This window comes from Sceloporus occidentalis, unplaced genomic scaffold (genome assembly GCF_023333645.1).
Source record: "Sceloporus occidentalis isolate IW3139 unplaced genomic scaffold, rSceOcc1.0.p SCAF_171, whole genome shotgun sequence".
NCBI classification, from domain to species: Eukaryota; Metazoa; Chordata; class Lepidosauria; order Squamata; family Phrynosomatidae; genus Sceloporus; species Sceloporus occidentalis.
In genome coordinates, this window is record NW_028317151.1 from 209,802 (window position 1) to 231,040 (window position 21,239).

Here is a 21,239-nt window from a genome sequence, read left to right on the forward strand (position 1 = left end):
GGCATATACCAGAAGGGGTAAATTCATACCTGAAGTACAATGTATGTGAACCCCCACCCCTCCAAAATTACTACCGTAAAGTTTGACTAAGGCTGGTGATAGAATTAGCGTATGGAAATAGTTAAAATAATAGCATGTGAAATACTATGGGGTGTTTAGTTTTCAAAAATACAGTGGGGCAAAAAAGTGTTTAGTCAGCCACCAATTGTGCAAGTTCTCCCACTTAAAAAGATGAGAGAGACCTGTAATTGTCACCATAGGTACACTTCAACTATGAGAGACAGAATGGGAGGAAAGAATACAGGAAATCACATTGTAGGATTTCTAATGAATTCATTGGTAAATTCCTCTGTAAAATAAGTATTTGGTCACCTACAAACAAGCAGGATATCTGGCTCTCACAGACCTGTAACATCTTCTTTAAGAGTCTGCTCTGTCCTCCACTCGTTACCTGTATTAATGGTACCTGTTTGAACTTGTTAATAGTATAAAAGACACCTGTCTACAACCTCAAACAGTCACACTCCAAACCCCACTATGGCCAAGACCAAAGAGCTGTCGAAGGACACCAGAAACAAAATTGTAGATCTGCACCAGGCTGGGAAGACTGAATCTGCAATAGGCAAGCAGCCTGGTGTGAAGAAATCAACTGTGGGAGCAATTATTCGAAAATGGAAGACATACAGGACCACTGATAATCTCCCTTGATCTGGGGCTCCACCCAAGATCTCACCCCGTGGTGTCAAAATGATCACAAGAACGGTGAGCAAAAATCCCAGAACCGTACGGGGGGACCTAGTGAATGACCTGCAGAATGCTGGGACCAAAGTAACAAAGTCTACCATCAGTAACACACTACGCCGCCAGGGACTCAAATCATGCAGTGCCAGACGTGTCCCCCTGCTTAAGCCAGTACATGTCCGGGCCTGTCTGAAGTTTGCTAGAGAGCATTTGGATGATCCAGAAGAGGACTGGGCGAATGTCATATGGTCAGATGAAACCAAAGTAGAACTTTTTGGTAGAAACTCAACTTGTCGTGTTTGGAGGAAAAAGAATGCTGAGTTGCATCCAAAGAACACCATACCTACGGTGAAGCATGGGGGTGGAAACATCATGCTTTGGGGCTGTTTTTCTGCAAAGGGACCAGGACGACTGATCCGTGTAAAGGAAAGAATGAATGGGGCCATGTATCGTGAGATTTTGAGTGAAAACCTCCTTCCATCAGCAAGGGCGTTGAAGATGAAACGTGGCTGGGTCTTTCAGCATGACAATGATCCCAAACACACCGCCCAGGCAACGAAGGAGTGGCTTCGTAAGAAGTATTTCAAGGTCCTGGATCCAGTCTCTAGATCTCAACCCCATAGAAAACCTTTGGAGGAAGCTGAAAGTCCGTGTTGCCCAGCGACAGCCCCAAAACATGACTGCTCTAGAGGAGATCTGCATGGAGGAATGGTCCAAAATACCAGCAACAGTGTGTGAAAACCTTGTGAAGATACAGAAAACGTTTGACCTCTGTCATTGCCAACAAAGGGTATATAACAAAGTATTGATATGAACTTTTGTTATTGACCAAATACTTATTTTCCACCATAATTTGCAAATAAATTCTTTAAAAATCAGACAATGTGATTTATGGACTTTGTTGTCCCTCATAGTTGAAGTGTACCTATGGTGAAAATTACAGGCCTCTTTCATCTTTGTAAGTGGGATAACTTGCACAATTGGTGGCTGACTAAATACTTTTTTACCCCACTCTATATTGTTGTTTTTTTTAAAGGAGACAGAGGGCTTTCTTTTGATACTATACTTACATGATTAACTGAACATTTAGCATGAGAAATTTTCTCATTATACCATGTCTCAGTAACAGCCACTAAATCAGCATTCTCAGTTGCCACTACTGTTACAAGCTCATGGATCTTATTCCCTAAACTGCGAATATTTGTAGACATGACCTTTAGCTCATCATTTAACATACATGCTGCAAGCGCTTTCTGTCCTTGTGTGAGGATGAATATAAGAGGAGTTCAGTATGCAGGAAAAGGCAGACAGACCTAGAATGCAGTCGAATATCTAGACAGCACCGTTTAGGCAATCGTGCCCAAAATCCATGAAACAAGCCGAGGTCAGGGTCTCCAAAAAAGTATCAAAGTCTGTTTAAACAAGCCAAGGTAATAATCAGGAAATAGGAACTCACGAAACAGGAACTGCTAAGAAAATACATCAAGCAATGAGCAGTAGCGATGGTTGAGTTTAAATGTTCCCGGGCTGATGACGTAATCGGGAGTGCGTACAGCTGACAGCCCCCCGGCGATGGAGAAAAAGGGGGCGGGGCTTCGTGCGCCTGCCAGATCAGCAGAGGACCGACCTGCGGGGCCTCCAGACACACAAAGGACCCGGACGATCAGAATCCATTTGGCACACGTTACGCAAATATTCCTCCACCTCCAATGTTCCTATACAACCGACTCTCTCTCTTCACCAAGGACTATATTACCATCACCAGAGGATATACGTTCCACCCGAGGCCCACCTTCAGGTCTTATGACTTCATCGCGATTCTCCAGCTGCAGGACATGGAGGTATACGGTTTACTAAAGAGCTAATTAAACGCTCCTTCTGGTGGCCCAATGTGGAACAGGACGTCTACTCTTACGTGTCATCCTGTATTACATGTGCTCGAGCTAAAGACATGCATATATCACCGTAACTGTGATGTTGTTTTTGTAATATTAATCTGGGCAGATTCTAATTAAAGCTCTCTCTCTCTCTGGTAAGAATCTTGGGATGGCGGTTTCATTGTAATATCAGGTAGAAAACCTTAGTAGGACTAGGCATATATATTATCTGGAAAAGGGGATAAGGTTATATGTTAGTTCTTGGAGGAGGTAACAAGTGTATAACATTTATCATTAATACACAACGCAAAACTGATCATTCTCCACATCAATTGGCGGTATAGGTTTGACAGAGGAGAGATATATGCAACAATTAGTTAATTTCTGCAGTGAACATAGTTAAAAACAGAAGAAATTAAGCTAGTCAAAAAAAACAAACACAATTGCTAAAAAAGTGAACATAAAATACATATTATATTCGGTATTAATGAAGTCATACACTATAAAATATATATGTGTATAATTTTATATATAATTTTACACTATGCATTTTTTTTAAACTTTCCCCCCCCCCCCAACAAATACATTGCTGATCATTGTGCCTGTTTATATCTGAGCAATAATTTGCCAAATATTTGTGGTTGGTATTGTGGTATGAAGTTATTCTGAAAATATGCTACTACATTTCTGATACATTAGCAGTTAAAAAAACAAATGTCAATGAAGTTGTGCATCAAGATCATATTTCTCACAGAATTTATCTGTAAATGGAATACAAGTCAGGTATTCACAGAATTCACACCTGATAGGGTAAAAATAAAATAAAACCACTAGACCTGATAAAAGCCCAACAAATATTATAAGGAAAATAATAATCTGACATCTTTTTCGGTACATGTCAAACTTGCCAAAACTAATGTATGGTAGAAATGCAAATGATAAAAAGAATCCACTAACAAAGCCAGAAAAATGAGCAAAATTGTCAATCCAAGGGAGGAGTCCAAAAGTGAAGAGGAAAATGACAACTGCAAGAAGTTTAAAGAAAGCCTTCCAGGGTCTTGCAAGTATTTGCCAACTTTGGAAAAGTTCCACAAAAAGACATGCCAAGATTCCAAACTGGGATCCGGCTGGTCCAACCTAGAAAAACAAAACAAAAATCAACAGGCTATACTGTAATGCGCATAATAACCCATTCAATCATTTTAATTTTTCATAACTCCCAATATCTTCTAGGATATGCATATTAACCCCTTAATGTCCATTGACGGGTCAGGCACGTCACGCAAAAACGGTCACTTAACGACCAATCACGTTCCTGACAAGTCATTTAATTAAAACAAGCTTAGAAAGTGATCTACAATCACTTTCTTCGCTTAAACAGTGTTGTTGTAATTCCTCAATGTCAAGGCATTCGGCAACACCGAGATCGGCATCAGGGACCATGTCTGGCCCCTCCCCGGGGTGTCAACATCCGCCATACACTGATCAACGATGGCCTCCTAAACGTCAATGGTGTCGCTGAAATGCCTCGATCACGAGGCATTCAGTGACACCGAACACTCACCCCAGGACGCACTGTGACAGCAAGATGACGACGCGTCCTGTGAACAAAATAAAGAAGTTGAAAAAGTTAGCTAGAGGGTCTCCAGGTACTGCATTCAACCATGCAAGTCAATGGAACCCAGCTTTCTAATCATAATGTGTTTAGTAAACACATAAAAAAATCTCAATCAATTATCTAAAAAGCACCAGCATCCTTTTTCCAGACTTATATTGAACACTTTGATTAACTGCTTTTCATATATATATATATATGTCACGGGGTCAGGTAGCAGGGGAGGATCCAACTATGCAGATATATGGACGTAGCGTAGTCCGGTCAAAAGTGCAACGGCAAACAGCGAGGTCAAAAACGTATCCGAGGTCGAGGAAGGCAGATAAGAGGCAACACGGTATAACAGGTCCGAGGTCGAGGCAGGCAGATAAGAGGCAAAACGGTATAACAGGTCCGAGGTCGAGGCAGGCAGATCAGAATCGTAGTCAAAGAGCAGGCAAGGGTCGGTACACAAGGCAAGGTAATATCATAAAGAACAGCACACCCCAAAAAGCAATAAACTTTGAACGGGTAAAGCAGATAAAACAAATGGCCTTAAAATAGGAAACCGTCCACTCACAATGAGGCCGCGGCGTGCCGTGCGTGACGTGCGCCGCGTGACGTCATCGCGGCAGTGGTCCGATCCGCGATCCCGGTGGGGGAAGGTGGTGACGCGCCTGCTCGTCCCTGGCGAGCAGGCGCAAGCCCGAGTGAGGCCGTGGAGGCAGGACTTCCCTGCCGGCGTCCGGTTGCGGCGGCGGTGAAGCCGCGACCTCGCCGCGACCGTACGGCGTCGGCGGCATTGACGGGCGCGCCGCCGGGAGCCCCTGGCGTGCGCGCCGCGGCGGCGCGCGTGACGCCCAGCCGACATCGGGTCGCGGCGGGAGCGGAGCCGCGACCCCGACGTGACCGCACGGCGCCAGCGGCAGGACGGAGGGAGCTGCCGCGAGCACGCGAGGTAAGTGCCGCGGCGGCTCCCGTGACAATATATATATATTTCCTAAACAGCTTGAAATTGTTTTGTAATTTTTTTACAGTAAATTTTACTTATTTATATGTGACTGCCTGAGTCTGTGTGTGTGTGTGTGTGAGAGAGAGACTGCCTGAGTCTCTGTTTGTGTGTGAGACTGCTTGAGTCTCTGTGTCAGAGTGCCTTAGTCTCTCTGTGTGTGTGAGACTGCCTGAGTCTCTCTCTCTGTGTGAGACTGCCTGAGTCTGTGTGTGTGTGTGTGTGTGAGACTGCCTGAGTCTCTGTGTGTGTGCCAGACTGCCTGAGTCTGTGTGTGGTCCATGGAAAAATTGTCTACCACAAAACCGGTCCCTGGTGTCAAAAAGGTTGGGGACCTCTCCTCTAAGAAACTCACTGGAAGAAGAAAAAACACACAAAAAATAATACTGCAAACTTTGACAAAGGCTGATGGTAAAATATGTACATGAAAAGAATTAAAATACTAGCATTTAAAATACCTTGGGGTGTCTAGTTTTCAAAAATGTATGATTTGATGGGGTAAATTGAACTTATCTGCTTCAAAGATATCCCAAATAGGACATTCAACATGTCAAAATTCCAATTTGAAAAACATAGAAAGTGACGACAGATAAGAACCATTAGGCCCATCCAGTCTGCCCAACCTCTGAGTACTTTCCTTAGTACCTGGCATTATCCTATATATAGCTTGGCCTTATGCCTATCCCATGCTTGCTTTACTGTATTAACATCTACCACTTCTGCTTGAAGGCTATTCCATGTGTCCACTACCCTTTCCGTAAAGTAATATTTCCTGATGTTACCTTTAAACATTTGCCCCTCTAGCTTATGACTATGTCCTCTTGTTGTGGTAGTATTTCTCCTTTTAAATAAACTAACTTCCTTTATCTTGTTGATTCCCTTTAACTATTTAAAGATTTAAAACTATTTAAGATCCTTTAACCTGCCCCGGTACGTTTTATCCTGTAATACATGAACCATTTTAGTAGCCCTCATCTGAACGTTCTCCAACATATCTATATCCTTCTGGAGTCTCCAGTACTGTACACAATACTCCAAGTGACATCTCACCAGTGATCTGTACAACGACATCTAGGGCATAAAAACCCAAGGATAGAGTATATACTCTATCCTTGGGTTTTTATGCCCTAGATGCATTACTTTGCATTTATCCACATTAAATGCCACTTGCCACCGCTCCGACCATTTTTCCAGTTTACCTAAATCATTTGCCATTTGGCTTCTCCCTCCAGGAACATCAACCCTGTTGCAAATTTTTGTGAAGTCAACAAAAAGACATACCTTTCCATCAAGGTGTGGAAGTTGAAGAATTTTGCTGATTCTGGATGTCAGCACAATGATATAGACAATATGCTAATAAACTGTTTGCGCTTCTTTGCCTATATATTGTTAGAAAATTAAGGAGGGAGAGAGAAGTCTGCGAACTGGACTCTCCCCTGTGCGCACTTGAATAAAGAAGCTCTTGCTTACTCCACTCATTGAACTGGTGTCGTCAGATTTCTTGCCGACATTCACACTTGGGGGCTCGTCCGGGATCCCAACAGTCTCGGAAGCGGTAACCGAAGGAGCGGACTAAACCTTGATCCACCTAATTCTTGGCCATCAAAAAGAGGTAAGGCACCTTTTGAAATGCCTATAGTCGTCCTCGGTATTCCATCCGGGTGACGGGATCCAGAGTTGAGTAAGACCTATAAGATCTTGAATTGTTTAATTGTAACTATTGTTTACTACATGGTCAGGGACCATTGTAAAGTACCTAGTTGTGAGAGACTAGTGTAATTATTGTTTACTACATGGTCAGGGACCATTGTAAAGTACCTAGTTGTGAGAGACTAGTGTAATTATTGTTTACTACATGGTCAGGGACCATTGTAAAGTACCTAGTTGTGAGAGACTAGTGTAACTATTGTTTACTACATGGTCAGGGACCATTGTAAAGTACCTAGTTGTGAGAGACTAGTGTAGCTATTTGAGTACATAATCACGGGCTATGGTAAAGTACCTAGTGGTGAGAACTAGTGTAAATATTTTGAAGTACATAGTCACGGATTATTGTAGCGGAGGAGATGGGGAGTTTGTTGTCAAAAAATGTGCCTAAGGGGACGCCCTTAGAATATATGATAAGAAAACATGGAAAGGAGGCAGGAAAATATATGTCTCATTGGAAGCAAATATCTGAAGAGGATAATGAAAGCCGTTATGTTTGGCCAGCTGGCGGTAGTTTGAATGTAGAAATACTAGATAATTTGAAAGAATGTTTGAATATGTGTGATGTGAAAAGGAATGAAAGAATGATTTTCTTGAAATGGTATCAAGAAGGGTGGGACAACGTTAAAATACAGAAACAGCAGAAGTTACTAGACCCCACCTGTTCTGCCAATTCCCAATATCCTTGCCGCCCGGCAGGTAACTTTAAGAATCAAAAGGGTGCTCAAACACCTCAACCTGTTGAGACTTCTAAGAAAGCACAGGAGGTGTCTGTAACCCCAGGACCACCTAAGGTCCGTAATTCGCTATATCCATCCTTAGATCCATCTGATCTATGGACTCAAGAATTATTTGACCCACCCCCATATAATGGACCTCAACCAGCAGACCCTAATATGCCTGGTTCTAATCAACACCCTGCAGGTCCAGAAGCAGAGTTGCCACTTTCTTTGGAGCTTGTCCCGTTTGTAACACCAGCTCCTATTTCACCCCTAGACCAAGAAAGGCAATCTGATCCTCCTAAAATATCAAGGTCCAATATTCATCCCACAGGACCATCATGTAGAACTAGATCCAGAAAGCCCCTTTTAGATCCTCATTCAGATTCTGATGCTGAGGAAAAAACATTTGTGCATGCTATGCCCATGAGAGAGACTGGGGGGGCTAGAGATGAGAGAGGTGTACCTCTATCGGTCCATCATCCATGGACACCAGGGGAATTATTGCTGTTGAAAGATCGATTCCCCAGACCTGAAATTGTTGGTCAGTTTTGTAAAGAATTACGTAGTGTGTCTACTGCTTATGATCCAGTGAAAAAGGATTTTATGCAATTGTTTGATTTGGTCATGACTGACGCAGAGAGAAAACAGTTCATTGACGCTTATAATAGAATTCCTGGTGTAACACCTTGGGCAAATGAACCGTTTATTGAGAGATTGAGTACTGAGAGACAACAGACAATAGATCGTATAATACAAGCTTGTGGGACTGCATGGCCACAACGACCTGACTGGGGAAAGATTAACTCTACAATGCAAGGAAAGAATGAATCAGTAAGTGAATTCGCTGACAGAGTAGCGAAAGTTGTAATAGGACACAGTGGTGTGACAGATCCAGAGGTTAATGCAAGACAGTTGATTGTATCTTGTTTTGTAAAAGGGTTGTTACCAGACTTCCATAAGGGTGTCACTAATAATGTTTTAGGATGGGAAGAGAAGCCGCTTTCTGAAATGATAGCAGCTGCTAAACATTTTGAAAAACAAAAGGAAGTGAATAAGGAACGTCAAGAGAAAGTTAGAGAGAAAGAACAGAGAATGTTGATGGAAAGTCAGAGACAGTTCTATTCACAGAACTCTCCGTCTGATGTAGTGGGAGATAACGGACAATCTTCCTCTAGAAAGGAAACTAGAAAGAATGTTATTTGTTTTAATTGTAACAAGCCAGGGCATTTGGATAGAAATTGTAGATCTGCTAGTAACAATTTGCTGATGCTTGCTCTATTGAACCTAATACTGATGATGCTGAATTGATTTACCCTTTCAGTTAAAAGAGGCTTTGTGGAGTGCCCCTGCTCTTGGGCTCCCTAACTATGATATGCCATTTACTTTGTTTTGTCATGAAATACAGGGTAATGCCTCTGGAATACTAACCCAGAGCCACGGAGAGGGACAGAGACCCTTTGCCTACTATAGCACTCCACTTGATTCTGTGGCAGCTGGATTAACCCCTTGTTTGCGGGCTGTGGCAGCGGCTGCTGCCTTACTGGAATCAGCACAGGCCATAGTTCAGGGACAGGAACTGAAAGTGATGGTTCCTCATGCAGTGAGTGCATTGTTAACCCGTCGATCGACACAGTTTACTAATAGTAGGCTGACTAAATACGAGATTGTTTTGCAGGGTACACCCAATGCCACCGTCCACCGGTGCACAGTGTTAAATCCTGCCACTCTTTTGCCAGAACCAGGAGGAGGGAACTCCTCATGATTGTGTGATTTTGATAGAACAATTACAAACTACTTGCGACTGATTGTATGAGCGACCTTTGACTAACCCTGATATCGAATACTTTGTAGATGGTTCCTCATTTATGGATATTGACGGCAGGCGTTGTACTGGGTATGCTGTAGTTACATCAGAAGGAGAAGTGGAAGCTAATGCTCCCCACCTCACTGTTCAGCCCAGGTGGAAAGACTCCCTGTCCTTGAGGACACTTCCAAAATTTGCAAATTAATTTTATTGAAATGCCTAAATCTCTACATTATCAATATGTACTAGTGGTGGTGTGTACATATTCCCGCTGGATAGAAGCCTATCCTTGCCAACATGCGGACGCTCTAACAGTTGCTAAAAAGTTGCTACAAGAGTTCATTCCTAGGTATGGAATTCCTCAGCATATATACTCTGATCATTTTACTGCTGAAATAGTGCAAGAGATAGCACATAGGCTAGGAATTGTGTACCATTTACATTGTCCCTACCATCCACAAAGCGCAGGAAAAGTAGAACGCGCTAACGGCACCTTAAAGAATAAGATTAGCAAGATATGTGCCAGATGCATTACCTATAGCCTTAATGTCAATAAGAAATGCCCGACACTCAGCTATTAAAATGTTCTCCTCATGAACTCATAATGGGTCGACCCATGATAGCTGCTAATACTCTAGAGTTACTAAGACATGATCATGCTCTAACTGATGACACAATAGAAATGTATTGTAAAAAACGAATAAAATCTCTTGAGCAATTTAAATCCCAGGTTGCTGCTGTGCGCACGAACACCGAGGACGAAAAACCAATTCATCACATCCAACCAGGTGATTACGTGCTGGTAAAGCATTTCCAACGGAAAAAGACTCTTCAGCCCAGGTCCATACCAAGTACTACTGATCACTAAAACAGCTGTAAAGGTATCTGAAATTACACTGTGGATTCATTGCACTCATCTAAAATTGGTGCCAAAACCCAATCCACGCTCCTAAATTAACCATTCCATCGGGCACAATAATCCCAGCTGGTTAACCAACATAAAACGAGATTGGCAAGAGCCCCTCGTGAAGATACGAAGAATGAGGTCATCAGGAGGTGCAAAAATGTTTAAATATATTATGGTTACCTGTTTTATACTAAGTGTATTTGTTATTTGTTTCTTTTTTCTTTGTAGTCCTTTTCAGGTGTTCAGATCAGAACCTACTAAAAATATAGCAGAGAATAAGATACATTCACAAATTAAACGTGATCTGCACGCTTCTCCTTGGGAAAAAGATAATACCTTTGTAGAAATGTTGAGAAAGGTGTATAATGCTTCTAATGTTTCGGAGCCTTGTTGGGTTTGTGGATATATTCCGCATACTCAGCAGAGCCCTTGGATAGGAATACCTTTTACAGGAGATGATTTTGGAATAAATTTTAATAGGAGCTACACTATCCGCACAAGTAGAACTAGTGCCCCTATTAGTTCCGAGAGAATACCATTAATGGATGTAGGACCAGTGGGTGGGACCCTATGGATGAGGCGGAATGAGTCTAGAGGTGCTCCCCGTAAAGAAGTAGGTTGCCTATCCAGATTGTTAAATATGACAGGATATAACATCTGGGAATCAGTAGAGTACGGAAATACCAGTGATTGGGTCGCCGCACAATTTCTTGCAGTTTATGCCTATACTGCTAATCTGATGGTATCTAGTGAGAAAACTCACATCTCATTACAAACATTTGGAAACAATCTGCAAGTAGGGATTTATTGGTTGTGTGGAAAATGGGCCTATAGAGTATTGCCATTAGGTTGGGTAGGATGTTGTTTATTAGGAAGAATAGTACCCGCAGTTACAATGCATAATACTTTACCGGCAGGTAGAGTTAGAAATTATCGGGATGTTTCCTCTGCATCCAAGACGCACATTAAGTCAGGACTTTGGGAAGAACAATTTTGGGGATCCTTATTCCCTATGGTGGGTGTGGGTCTATTATATGATAAAGTTAATGCTTTAGCTGATGTACTTGATGATATGCTTAATCATACTACTGCTGCGATAAGGAAACTAAATGATGAACAAAGACAAATAAGAATGCTTGCCTTGCAGAATAGAATGGCATTAGATTATATATTAGCTTCAAAGGGAGGGGTTTGTGCGCTTCTAAAAGATAAATGTTGTGTTTACATTGCAGACAATAGTGTATCCATAGAACATGATATGGAAAAGGTGAGCGAACTTCAGGAAAGACTTAGATCTAGGGAGACTACTTGGGATCCTTTTGGTCTGGGCGGACTATTTGGTTCACTTGGAGCAAAGCTGATGTCTGGTATGTTTTTGTTGCTTGTGGCTTTTGTATGTATCTATGTAATTGTTGTTTGTTGCAAAACACTTATTCAAAAATGTCTCGGACCAACAAGAGCAATGCCACAGATCCAGGAGCAGAAATATGATGATGACTTCCCACTTGATGAGTTTCCCCTAGAGACTTTGTACAGTGACATGTTGGAAGATCAATATGAGAAGGAGCAAGGCTCATGGAATTGGCCAACTTATAACTCCACTGGACTCTGAAGAAATTGATTCTTACAGTGAGTCCGTAAGAATAAAAAGGGGGGACTGTGGAAGTTGAAGAATTTTGCTGATTCTGGATGTCAGCACAATGATCTTTACCTCATTGCTTATTCTGCTGATAGCAGATAAGATAACACTACAATCACCTGTCTACCTCATTTCTTAGTTTACTTATGTCTTGTTTGTGTCTCGGAAGAATGTGTACATATGGTATGTTTTTGGTATGTTTTCTTTGCTCTAAGTGCCTTGTTGCGAAAGAATCAGAGTCCGCCACGACAAAGGACAAGTTGTCCCTTTCTTGACCTTCTGTAAGTAAAGATTGCACATGTCTGGGGGGGGGGGCTATTTTTTCTTCACCTCTTTAAACCGTGTGTGTCAGCAAATCAAAGTAAATATACCAACAGATGGCTAGACAATATGCTAATAAACTGTTTGCGCTTCTTTGCCTATATATTGTTAGAAAATTAAGGAGGGAGAGAGAAGTCTGCGAACTGGACTCTCCCCTGTGCGCACTTGAATAAAGAAGCTCTTGCTTACTCAACTCATTGAACTGGTGTCGTCAGATTTCTTGCCGACATTCACAAAGGCCTTCTGCAATATCACTAATAAAATTATTAAGGAGAATGGGTCAAAGTACAGATCCCTGAGGTACCCCACTGGTAACAAGACCTTGCTCTAAATATACACCATTGACTACAACTGTTTTCTGTCACTCAGCCACTCCCTAATCCATTCAACAACATTGGGATCTAAACTCAGAGATTGCAGTATATTTATAAGTCTTCTATGCGGTACAGTGTCAAAGCCCTTACTGAAATCCAGATACCCAATATCTACTGCATCCCTTGATCAATTACTTTAGTCACACAATCAAAAAAATCAATAAGATTTGTTTGGCATGATCTTCCTGAGGTAAACCCATGTTGTTTTTGATCTTGAGACCCATGTGACTTCAGATGTTCAACAATCCTGTCCTTTAACACAGTTTCCATTAATTTCCCCACTACAGACACCGGTGGGCCGGGCCGGTCCATGTGCCGGGCGGCTGGCAGACCAACATTCAAAACAGCCGCTGAGCGGCTGAGAGCGGGATTGAAAGCCGCCGGCGCCTAATGAAATTAAAGGGGTGGGCGTGCATGCACCGCCGCCGCCCAATGGCCGTGCCTCAGCACTTCGTCCCACATCTTATGAGGGGTGGAACGAAGAGCTGAGGCATGGCCATTGGGTGGCGCAGTGCCTGCATGCCGGCCCCTTTAATTTCATTAATGCCAGCCTCCACCCGCTGCCCCCACCAGACACCAGGGAGTCAGAAGCAATGGTAAGTCAAGTGGGGGGGGGTGTTATATGGAGGGCTTATGCTTTTCTTGAGGCAGAGTGTCCCTTGATATGCCTTTTAACCCCCTATATAGCAACTCTGCCTCTAGAAATGCCTTTTAACCCCCTATATACCACTCGGCTCCCTTGATTGACTTTATGCCGGTAGGAGGGAGATCTTTGATCTCCCCAACCAAGCCTGCTCCTCTAGAGACGGACATTACTGTCCATCTCTGGAGGGGTGCCGGCGTGTTGGCACCCCCCCTGATTAGCGGCCCCCGGGTGTACCGCCCCCCCCAGCCCCCCGCTAGGTACGCTATGGAGTAGATTATCTAGTTCTTCTACTTATCCTGGGGGTCTATAAATCACACCTACACAAGTTACTTGTACTGTAACCAAAACCGACTCTATGTTCTCCTCACCAACTTGTGTTAAGTTAGACTTTATGTTATTTTTCACATATAGAGTCCACCCCTCCTCCTTTCTTGCCCTTTCTGTAGTGTTTTCTTTGTGTAGTATTTAACATGGAGAGCAGGATCCAGCATGACTTGATAGTAGTTACACAGAGCAGTTCTTGATTCAGCTCAGATGCAAACATAACACTCAAAATGGAAAACTGCAACCAAACTTAAAATGGCCACTGACCATAGAGTTCCCCACAAACAGTCCAGTGTGTCCTTTCTTAAAGCAACAGTATACCACATCACCTAAACTAATTTCAAATCCCCCCTTTTAAACATACATTACCGAACAGTAAAGAAACTATACAAATGAAGCTAAATATACTTTATCCTATAACACAATCTTTCAGTCTCCCTTCCTGTTCGGGATGTTTTGCAAGCAGCTTCTGTAGACTCTAGAGGGACTGGGTCTCCTTGGTCTCCATCTGAACCTGGAACTTCAGCCTCCAAGTCTGTATCGTGTGTGATTGTCGACTCTGCTCCACTTGTAGTTACAAGTACCTGTGGCTCTGAGAGGTCTTGGTCATATGTGTTATCCATCCTGAGATGACGTTGGTTTCTCCTGTACTTTCTGCCATCGGGTGTTTCAATTACATAAGATCTTGGCTCAGGACCAACAGATAATATCTTTGCAGGCTGCAAACCTACTGATGTCTCCATACGTACTGCATCCCCTTTTTGGAAGGCTAGTAGTAACTTGGCGCCATGATCATAATAAACTTTCTGCCTGCTCTGAATGTTTCTCAATCTCCGGTGTGTATTGTTTGTAATCTGGGGCTGTAATACAGCAACCACAACAGGTAACTTGATTCGAAGAGTCCGACCTATTAAGAGCTGTGTGGGGGAATAGGCCATTCCAGTGATTGGAGTGTGGCATAGCTCTAAAAGCCCAATATGAGGATCCACCCCCGATTCCCATGTCTTTTGGAGCATGAGTTTAATAGTTTTTACTGGCACAGGCAAAGTGTACATGATCACTGATTAGTTCTGTTGGGATGCCATGTCTACCAAAGGTGGCTTTCAGTTTGCCAATAACGGTTGTTGATGACTTATCAGACATCTTTAACATTTCAGGGTACTTGGAAAAATAGTCCACTATCACAAGGAAAGGGCACCCTTTCCAATCAAAAATGTCCATTAGGCTAGGTTTCCACTTGGTTTTTTTTTAGCTAAAAACGCCCATAAAAACGCCAATAGCGCCACCTGGCGTTTTTTTTGTGAAAAAACGCAGCAGCCAGATGTTAGCTGTTCTTCAATAGGAAATCGCAGAATGCCATATCCACTTGGCGTTTTTTTGTTTGGCATTTTTTCAGTCCTCGTTTTTCTGCTTTTTTGGGCTCTGTGGCAGTTTTTCAAAATCGCAGCATGTTGACACTCTGGCGTTTTTTGCAAGGAAATCTTGGCGTTTTTCTCCAATAGAAGTCTATGGGAGAGAAAAAACGCCATGAAAAAGCCATGTGGGTTTATTGCCTTGGCGTTTTTTATGGCGTTTTTTCCACAGTTACAATGCAGAGGATGGACCCAGTATCTGTGTGTCCTACGAGAAATAGGCTGGAAACAAACAGTTTCACACAAAACAAAGTTCATATTGAATTCTACACCATTTGGAACAAACATGTCATTACAAACAAACATACGCGACGCATCAACTGGATCCTGCGTGCCAAAAGCAACAGCAAACAATTTGCACCATCATTTGGGGCCAATCTTCCTAGAGGAGCCGACATTCGGAATAAAGCAGGCCTTACAAACCACAGAAAAGTGACAAAAGGGTCCGCCGGGGCGTTTAAGTAGAACTCTACCAAGTAAATGACATCAGGGGGCAGATACTTGCCATTTATCCTAATCCCTTTCATCTGGGTGAAACTTCTAACTTGTAAAGGCTGGAAAAACTGCCTAAGGTAAAAAAAAGCAATTTCCACAGAAAGGCTAAAACTCCAGAAAAAACTCCAGAAAAAACGCCAAAACGCAGGAAAATGCAGTGGCAGTTTTCTTGGCGTTTTTCATCAAGAAAAAAAACGCAGGACAAAAACCCAAGTGGAAACCTAGCCTTACAGTTTTCGCCAAGGAAGCGTGAGGAATTTTGTGTGAGAGTAATGGTTCCTTTTGGTTCGCTGATTAATGTCCTTGGACACGCTGGGCCAGAACAGGATCATCAGAGCCCGCATTTTGGTTTTCTGTATACCTTGATGGCACTCATGCAGACTCTCCAGGATTGTTCTGCGAGCATTCTGAGGAACCACAATCTTTTCACCCAGCAAAAGGAGATCATCCTCCTTGCACAGCAAGTGCTTAAATTGCCAAAATGGCTGTAGACTTGGATGAAGTTGCCTTTTTCTTTGTGGCCAACCATGATATAAAAGATGTTTAAGTTCCGATAAGCATTTATCTTCTGCTGTCGCCTTCTGTAAATAAGATAACTTCTCAGTCCCAATAGTTTCTGATGCTGAAAGTGTATAAATTACCTTTTCTTCAGTTAACGTATCCTTTTCTGGTTCTGGGGGATCCACAGTGGCCCTGGAAAGGGTGTCAGCAATAAGCATGTCACGCCCAGCAGTGTAAGAAATCACCAGGTCATATCTCTGCAGTTGTAAGTAGACTTGGGCACCAGGGGGCTCTTCGTGTTCGTCTTCGTGCTCGTCTTCGCGGGGGAAAAAACCTTCGTATTCCGCGAATATTCGCCCGTTCCTGTCTTCTCTTCGGGCGAATATTCGCGGACATTCTTCGTGCTCGTTTAATCTTCGTTTCCTTCCCGGTTGCCTTGCAGGGGTTAATACGGGGTTAACAACACATCGGAGCAGCAGCAGCTGCCGTGAAGGAACGTGTGTGCAACTCTATTGGTCGTTTCGGCAGGGGGCTGGTCTGGCATCAACTAGTGAATTGCAGAACGCACTTCATTCGTTGATGGCAGGCCAGCCCCCTGCCGAAACGACCAATAGAGTTGCACACACGTACTGAGGTGTACTGTACACAAAATGACCTAGAGACAAATGCTCCAAGGAACTTGGCCTCCGTTTATCATACACAATCACACATCCATAGATGTTTAATAAAAGAATAGGGATTATTTTACATTTTTAAATTGATTTTGGACCACTTGTAATACATGCCTAACATTTGCTACCTATTTACAATGGCATACTTTGCAACAACCCAACTTTTACTGGACAGGACTGGAAAAAAGCAGGACTGTCCACCAAAATCTTGGGTGTGTTGGCAGGTATGCGGATGGAAAAATGTTGGACAAGAACTAAAAAATAGCTTAGGGTTAATGTACGGTTATGTTTAAGATTAGTAGCAGTGCACTGCTTTGGTTAAAGATGTATTATGTCTAAATAATAATTTAATTTTAATGGGTTTTAAAAAAAAATTAGGGGTTTATTTAAATGTATTTTAAAGTTAGATTTATTATTTAGTACTTTATTATATTTATTTAATGTTTATACTAGTGCTACCTACCGAGCTATAACTACCAACGTGTATTTGCATACCTAGTTTAGCTAAATTAGATGGGACAGGACTGGAAAAAAGCAGGACTGTCCCTGAAAAAGTTGGGTCTGTTGGCAGGTATGTGGATGGAAAAATGTTATAGTATGAAGTGTGAGTTATAGCGTTAATGCTAGTGAGTGTAGAAATGAAGGCCAGGACAAATAACAAGAGGAAAGGTCCTTGTGATTTTTGCATTGTACGTGTATGTGTTATGTGTGTTATGTGTGTTGTCACTTGTCACTGTGTTATATGTGTTATGTGTGTTATGTGTTATGTCACTGTGTTATTTGTGTTATTGTGTGTGTTATGTTTGGTTGGTTGTGTATCAGAAGGAAAATAATGAAATGGAAATGGAAAAGGAAATGGGAAAGGCGAATGAGTGGGCAATTGGCGACCCACTCACCTGTTTCACCCCAGAGCAAAGCATCCAAACACTGTCAGTCCTAGACGTTTGGCAGCGGACTTCCAGAGCTCAGACACAAGGCCCTAGCGTAAGCTGGCCACTCCGGCGGAGGTAGCAGGCGTTGCCACACCGCAAACAGACGCAGCCAGGGGGGAGAAACTGCCCTTACCATTAGGGACATTTGAGGCATGACACTAGCCAGGAAGCGAACTGGCATCGAAGAGACGCTGGCATCACCACCAGCAGCAGCAGCAGAATTGGGAAAGGCGAATGAGTGGGCAATTGGCGACCCACTCACCTGTTTCACCCCAGGGCAAAGCACCCAAACACTGTCAGTCCTAGACGTTTGGCAGCGGACTTCCAGAGCTCAGACACAAGGCCCTAGCGTAAGCTGGCCACTCCGGCGGAGGTAGCAGGCGTTGCCACACCGCAAACAGACGCAGCCAGAGGGGAGAAACTGCCCTTACCACTAGGGACATTTTGGGCATGACTCTAGCCAGGAAGCGAACTGGCAGAGAAGAGATGCTGGCACCACCACCACCAGCAGCAGCATTGAAAAATGGGAAAGGCGAATGAGTGGGCAATTGGCGACCCACTCACCTGTTTCACCCCAGGGCAAAGCACCCAAACACTGTCAGTCCTAGACGTTTGGCAGCAGACTTCCAGAGCTCAGACACTAGGCCCTAGCGTAAGCTGGCCACTCCGGCGGAGGTAGCAGGCGTTGCCACACCGCAAACAGACGCAGCCAGGGGGGAGAAACTGCCCTTACCATTAGGGACATTTAAGGCATGACACTAGCCAGGAAGCGAACTGGCAGAGAAGAGACGCTGGCACCACCACCAGCAGCAGCAGCAGCAGCAGAATTGGGTAAGGCGAATGAGTGGGCAATTGGCGACCCGCTCACCTGTTCCACCCCAGAGCAAAGCATCCAAACACTGTCAGTCCTAGACGTTTGGCAGCAGACTTCCAGAGCTCAGACACTAGGCCCTAGCGTAAGCTGGCTACATTGGCGGAGGTAGCAGGCGTTGCCACACCGCAGCAAGTGCAACCAGGGGGGGAGAAACTACCCTCTCCATTAGGGACATTTAAGGCATGACACTAGCCAGGAAGCGAACTGGCAGAGAAGAGACGCTGGCACCACCAGCAGCAGCAGCAGCAGCATTGGAAAAGGCGAATGAGTGGGCAATTGACGACCCGCTCACCTGTTTCACCCCAGGGCAAAGCATCCAAAGACTGTCAGTCCTTGGCGTTTGGGAGCAGACTTCCAGAACTCAGACACTAGGCCCTAGCGTAAATTGGCTACACCGGCGGAGGTAGCAGGCATTGCCACACCGCAGCAAGTGCAACCAGGGGGAGAAACTACCCTCTCCATTAGGGACATTTGAGGCATGATTTCAGCCAGGAAGCGAACTGGCAAAAGATGCTGGCACCACCACCAGCAGCACCGTTGGAAAAGGAAAAAGGTGAATGAGTGGGCAATTGACGACCCGCTCACCTGTTTCACCCCAGGGCAAAGCATGAAAGTCTGTCAGTCCATGGCGTTTGGGAGCGGACTTCCAGAACTCAGACACTAGGCCCTAGCGTAAATTGGCTACACCGGCGGAGGTAGCAGACGTTGCCACACCGCAAACACGTGCAACCAGGGGGAGAAACTACCTTAAACATTACAGATAAAAAAAATTAACTTTCCAAGCTAAGAGCTGGGTAACCCAACTTGGGCAGATTGAATTTAAGGAAGGCAATCTGCTCCATCAGATGAGGTGCCATGCGTGAGCGCTGTGGACTCAGTATGTTTCCAGTCATAGAAAACACGCGCTCACTTTGAACAGTGGTTGGCGGACATGATAGTAGCTGCTGCGCAACCCATGAGAGTGCAGGCCACACACTCTTCTTTTCATCCCAGTAGCTAAGAGGATCAACATTAGGCGCAGAAGGAACTTCACAGAGGTAAAGTTTGACCATTTCAGCAGCACTACTCTCCTTTCTGCTGCTAGCTCTGTCAGATGGTCCAACTATACTCCCAAGTGCCTCTTCCCAAAACGCAGCTGCTCCACTCAGCTGTGTTGTGCTGCTTGTGGCACTGCTGCTGATGCTGCTGCTAGGAGTAGCAGACCACATCATCTCTTCCTCCTCCTGCACCTCTCCCTCCTCGGACAGCATTCCCATTTTACGCTGCCAGTCACGCACCTTGTTGACCAATTGCTCCCGGTAGCTACTGAGAACATTAAATTTCAAAGCTAGCTTTCCCTTAATTCTTGGATCGCAAAGGCACGCTAGCATCATTTCGGGACTCTCTTCCATTCGTTTGCGAAGGTGTACTTTTAGCAGATCCTTCAGCTTCCTGACTATGGCTGCTATGTCAGGATGTAGAGTGCCACCTTGAACAGCCTCACGGTTTCCAAGGAACACATCCATCTTGCTGCCTAGATGGGAGAACACTGGGATTACCTGGGCCAGACTGGCAGTGTTTGAGCTTAAATTTTCTGTGGCATCCCTGAATGGTTTAAGGACTGCCACTAGCTGGGCGATCACTGTCCAATCCTCCCTATTCAATGGAGAGGTAATCCCAATATTGTGCTCTGAGGCAAGATTATGGATTGCCCTCTGCTGCTCCAAAATCCTCTCGAGCATGTCTAACGTGGAGTTCCACCGTGTACTGACATCCTGACGTAAGCAGTGTACGGGAAGACCTGACCTCTCTTGCTCTTCCCTCAAAAGTTGGCTAGCCTTAACACTATGGTGAAAGTGCCCAGCGATCTTTCTGCAGCGGGACAGAACTACTGCTGCCACATTAGTTCCTTCTGACATTGCTGCCTTCACTACAAGATGGATGATGTGGGCTGCACAGCGCACACCAACAATATGACCATCTCGCAGCGCTTTCACCATATTGGCACCTCCGTCAGTTACCACAAAACCAACTTCAACATTGGTGCCCGCCTCTGCTCCCACCCAAAGGCTAAACATTTTCCTCATCGCATGCAGAATGTTTTGGGAAGTGTGCTTTTCATCCATCACTTCTGCATGGAGAAGGAAAGATCGGTAGCCTGCTGCAGCAGCTTCCTTAGACACACCAGGCTGCCACCAGTGTGCTGTCAAAGAAAGAAAGGCATGCTGGCCGCTAGGTGCACTCCACAAATCTGTAGTGAAATGAACAGACTGACCAGCAGCCTTGGAAAGCTCCTCTTTCACTGCTGCAACACAGGACCGATACAATGAGGGGACAATGTTCCTGCTGAAAGTGGAACGTGACGGAACTGTCACTGTATATTGTGGAGCCACAGCCGCCATCAATTGTTTGAAAGGCTCCCCTTCGATCATAGAGAAGGATGCCCCTCCAACAGCAATGAACTGACCAATCAGTCGCGTTACTTTATTGGCCTGCTGTTTGGGCATTGACCTTTTGGATTGGAATGCCACAAATTGTTCCAGGGTGGGCTGGACATGCAGTGCTCCAACCTGCCTTGGTCTCTGGCTGCCAGCACTAGTTGCTGCTGCTGCTGCTGCTGCTGCTATTGGCTCAGAAGAAGAAGCTGTTGGGGTTTTTCCACGGCCACCAGCTATGCTGCCTGCACTAAGTTTTCCCTCTGCATCTTTCC

The 21,239-nt window shown here is 44.3% G+C and overlaps 1 protein-coding gene across 1 annotated transcript in view; it reads right to left on the reverse strand.

The window, feature by feature from the left end:
- Positions 1-3,335: 3,335 nt before the first annotated feature.
- LOC149279317 (inactive rhomboid protein 1-like) overlaps positions 3,336-21,239 on the reverse strand; it is a 466,620-nt gene continuing 448,716 nt past the window's right edge. The window contains exon 17 of the mRNA XM_089501319.1: positions 3,336-3,755. Coding sequence (XP_089357445.1) covers positions 3,336-3,755 — 420 coding nt within the window. The remainder of the gene's footprint in view (positions 3,756-21,239) is intronic.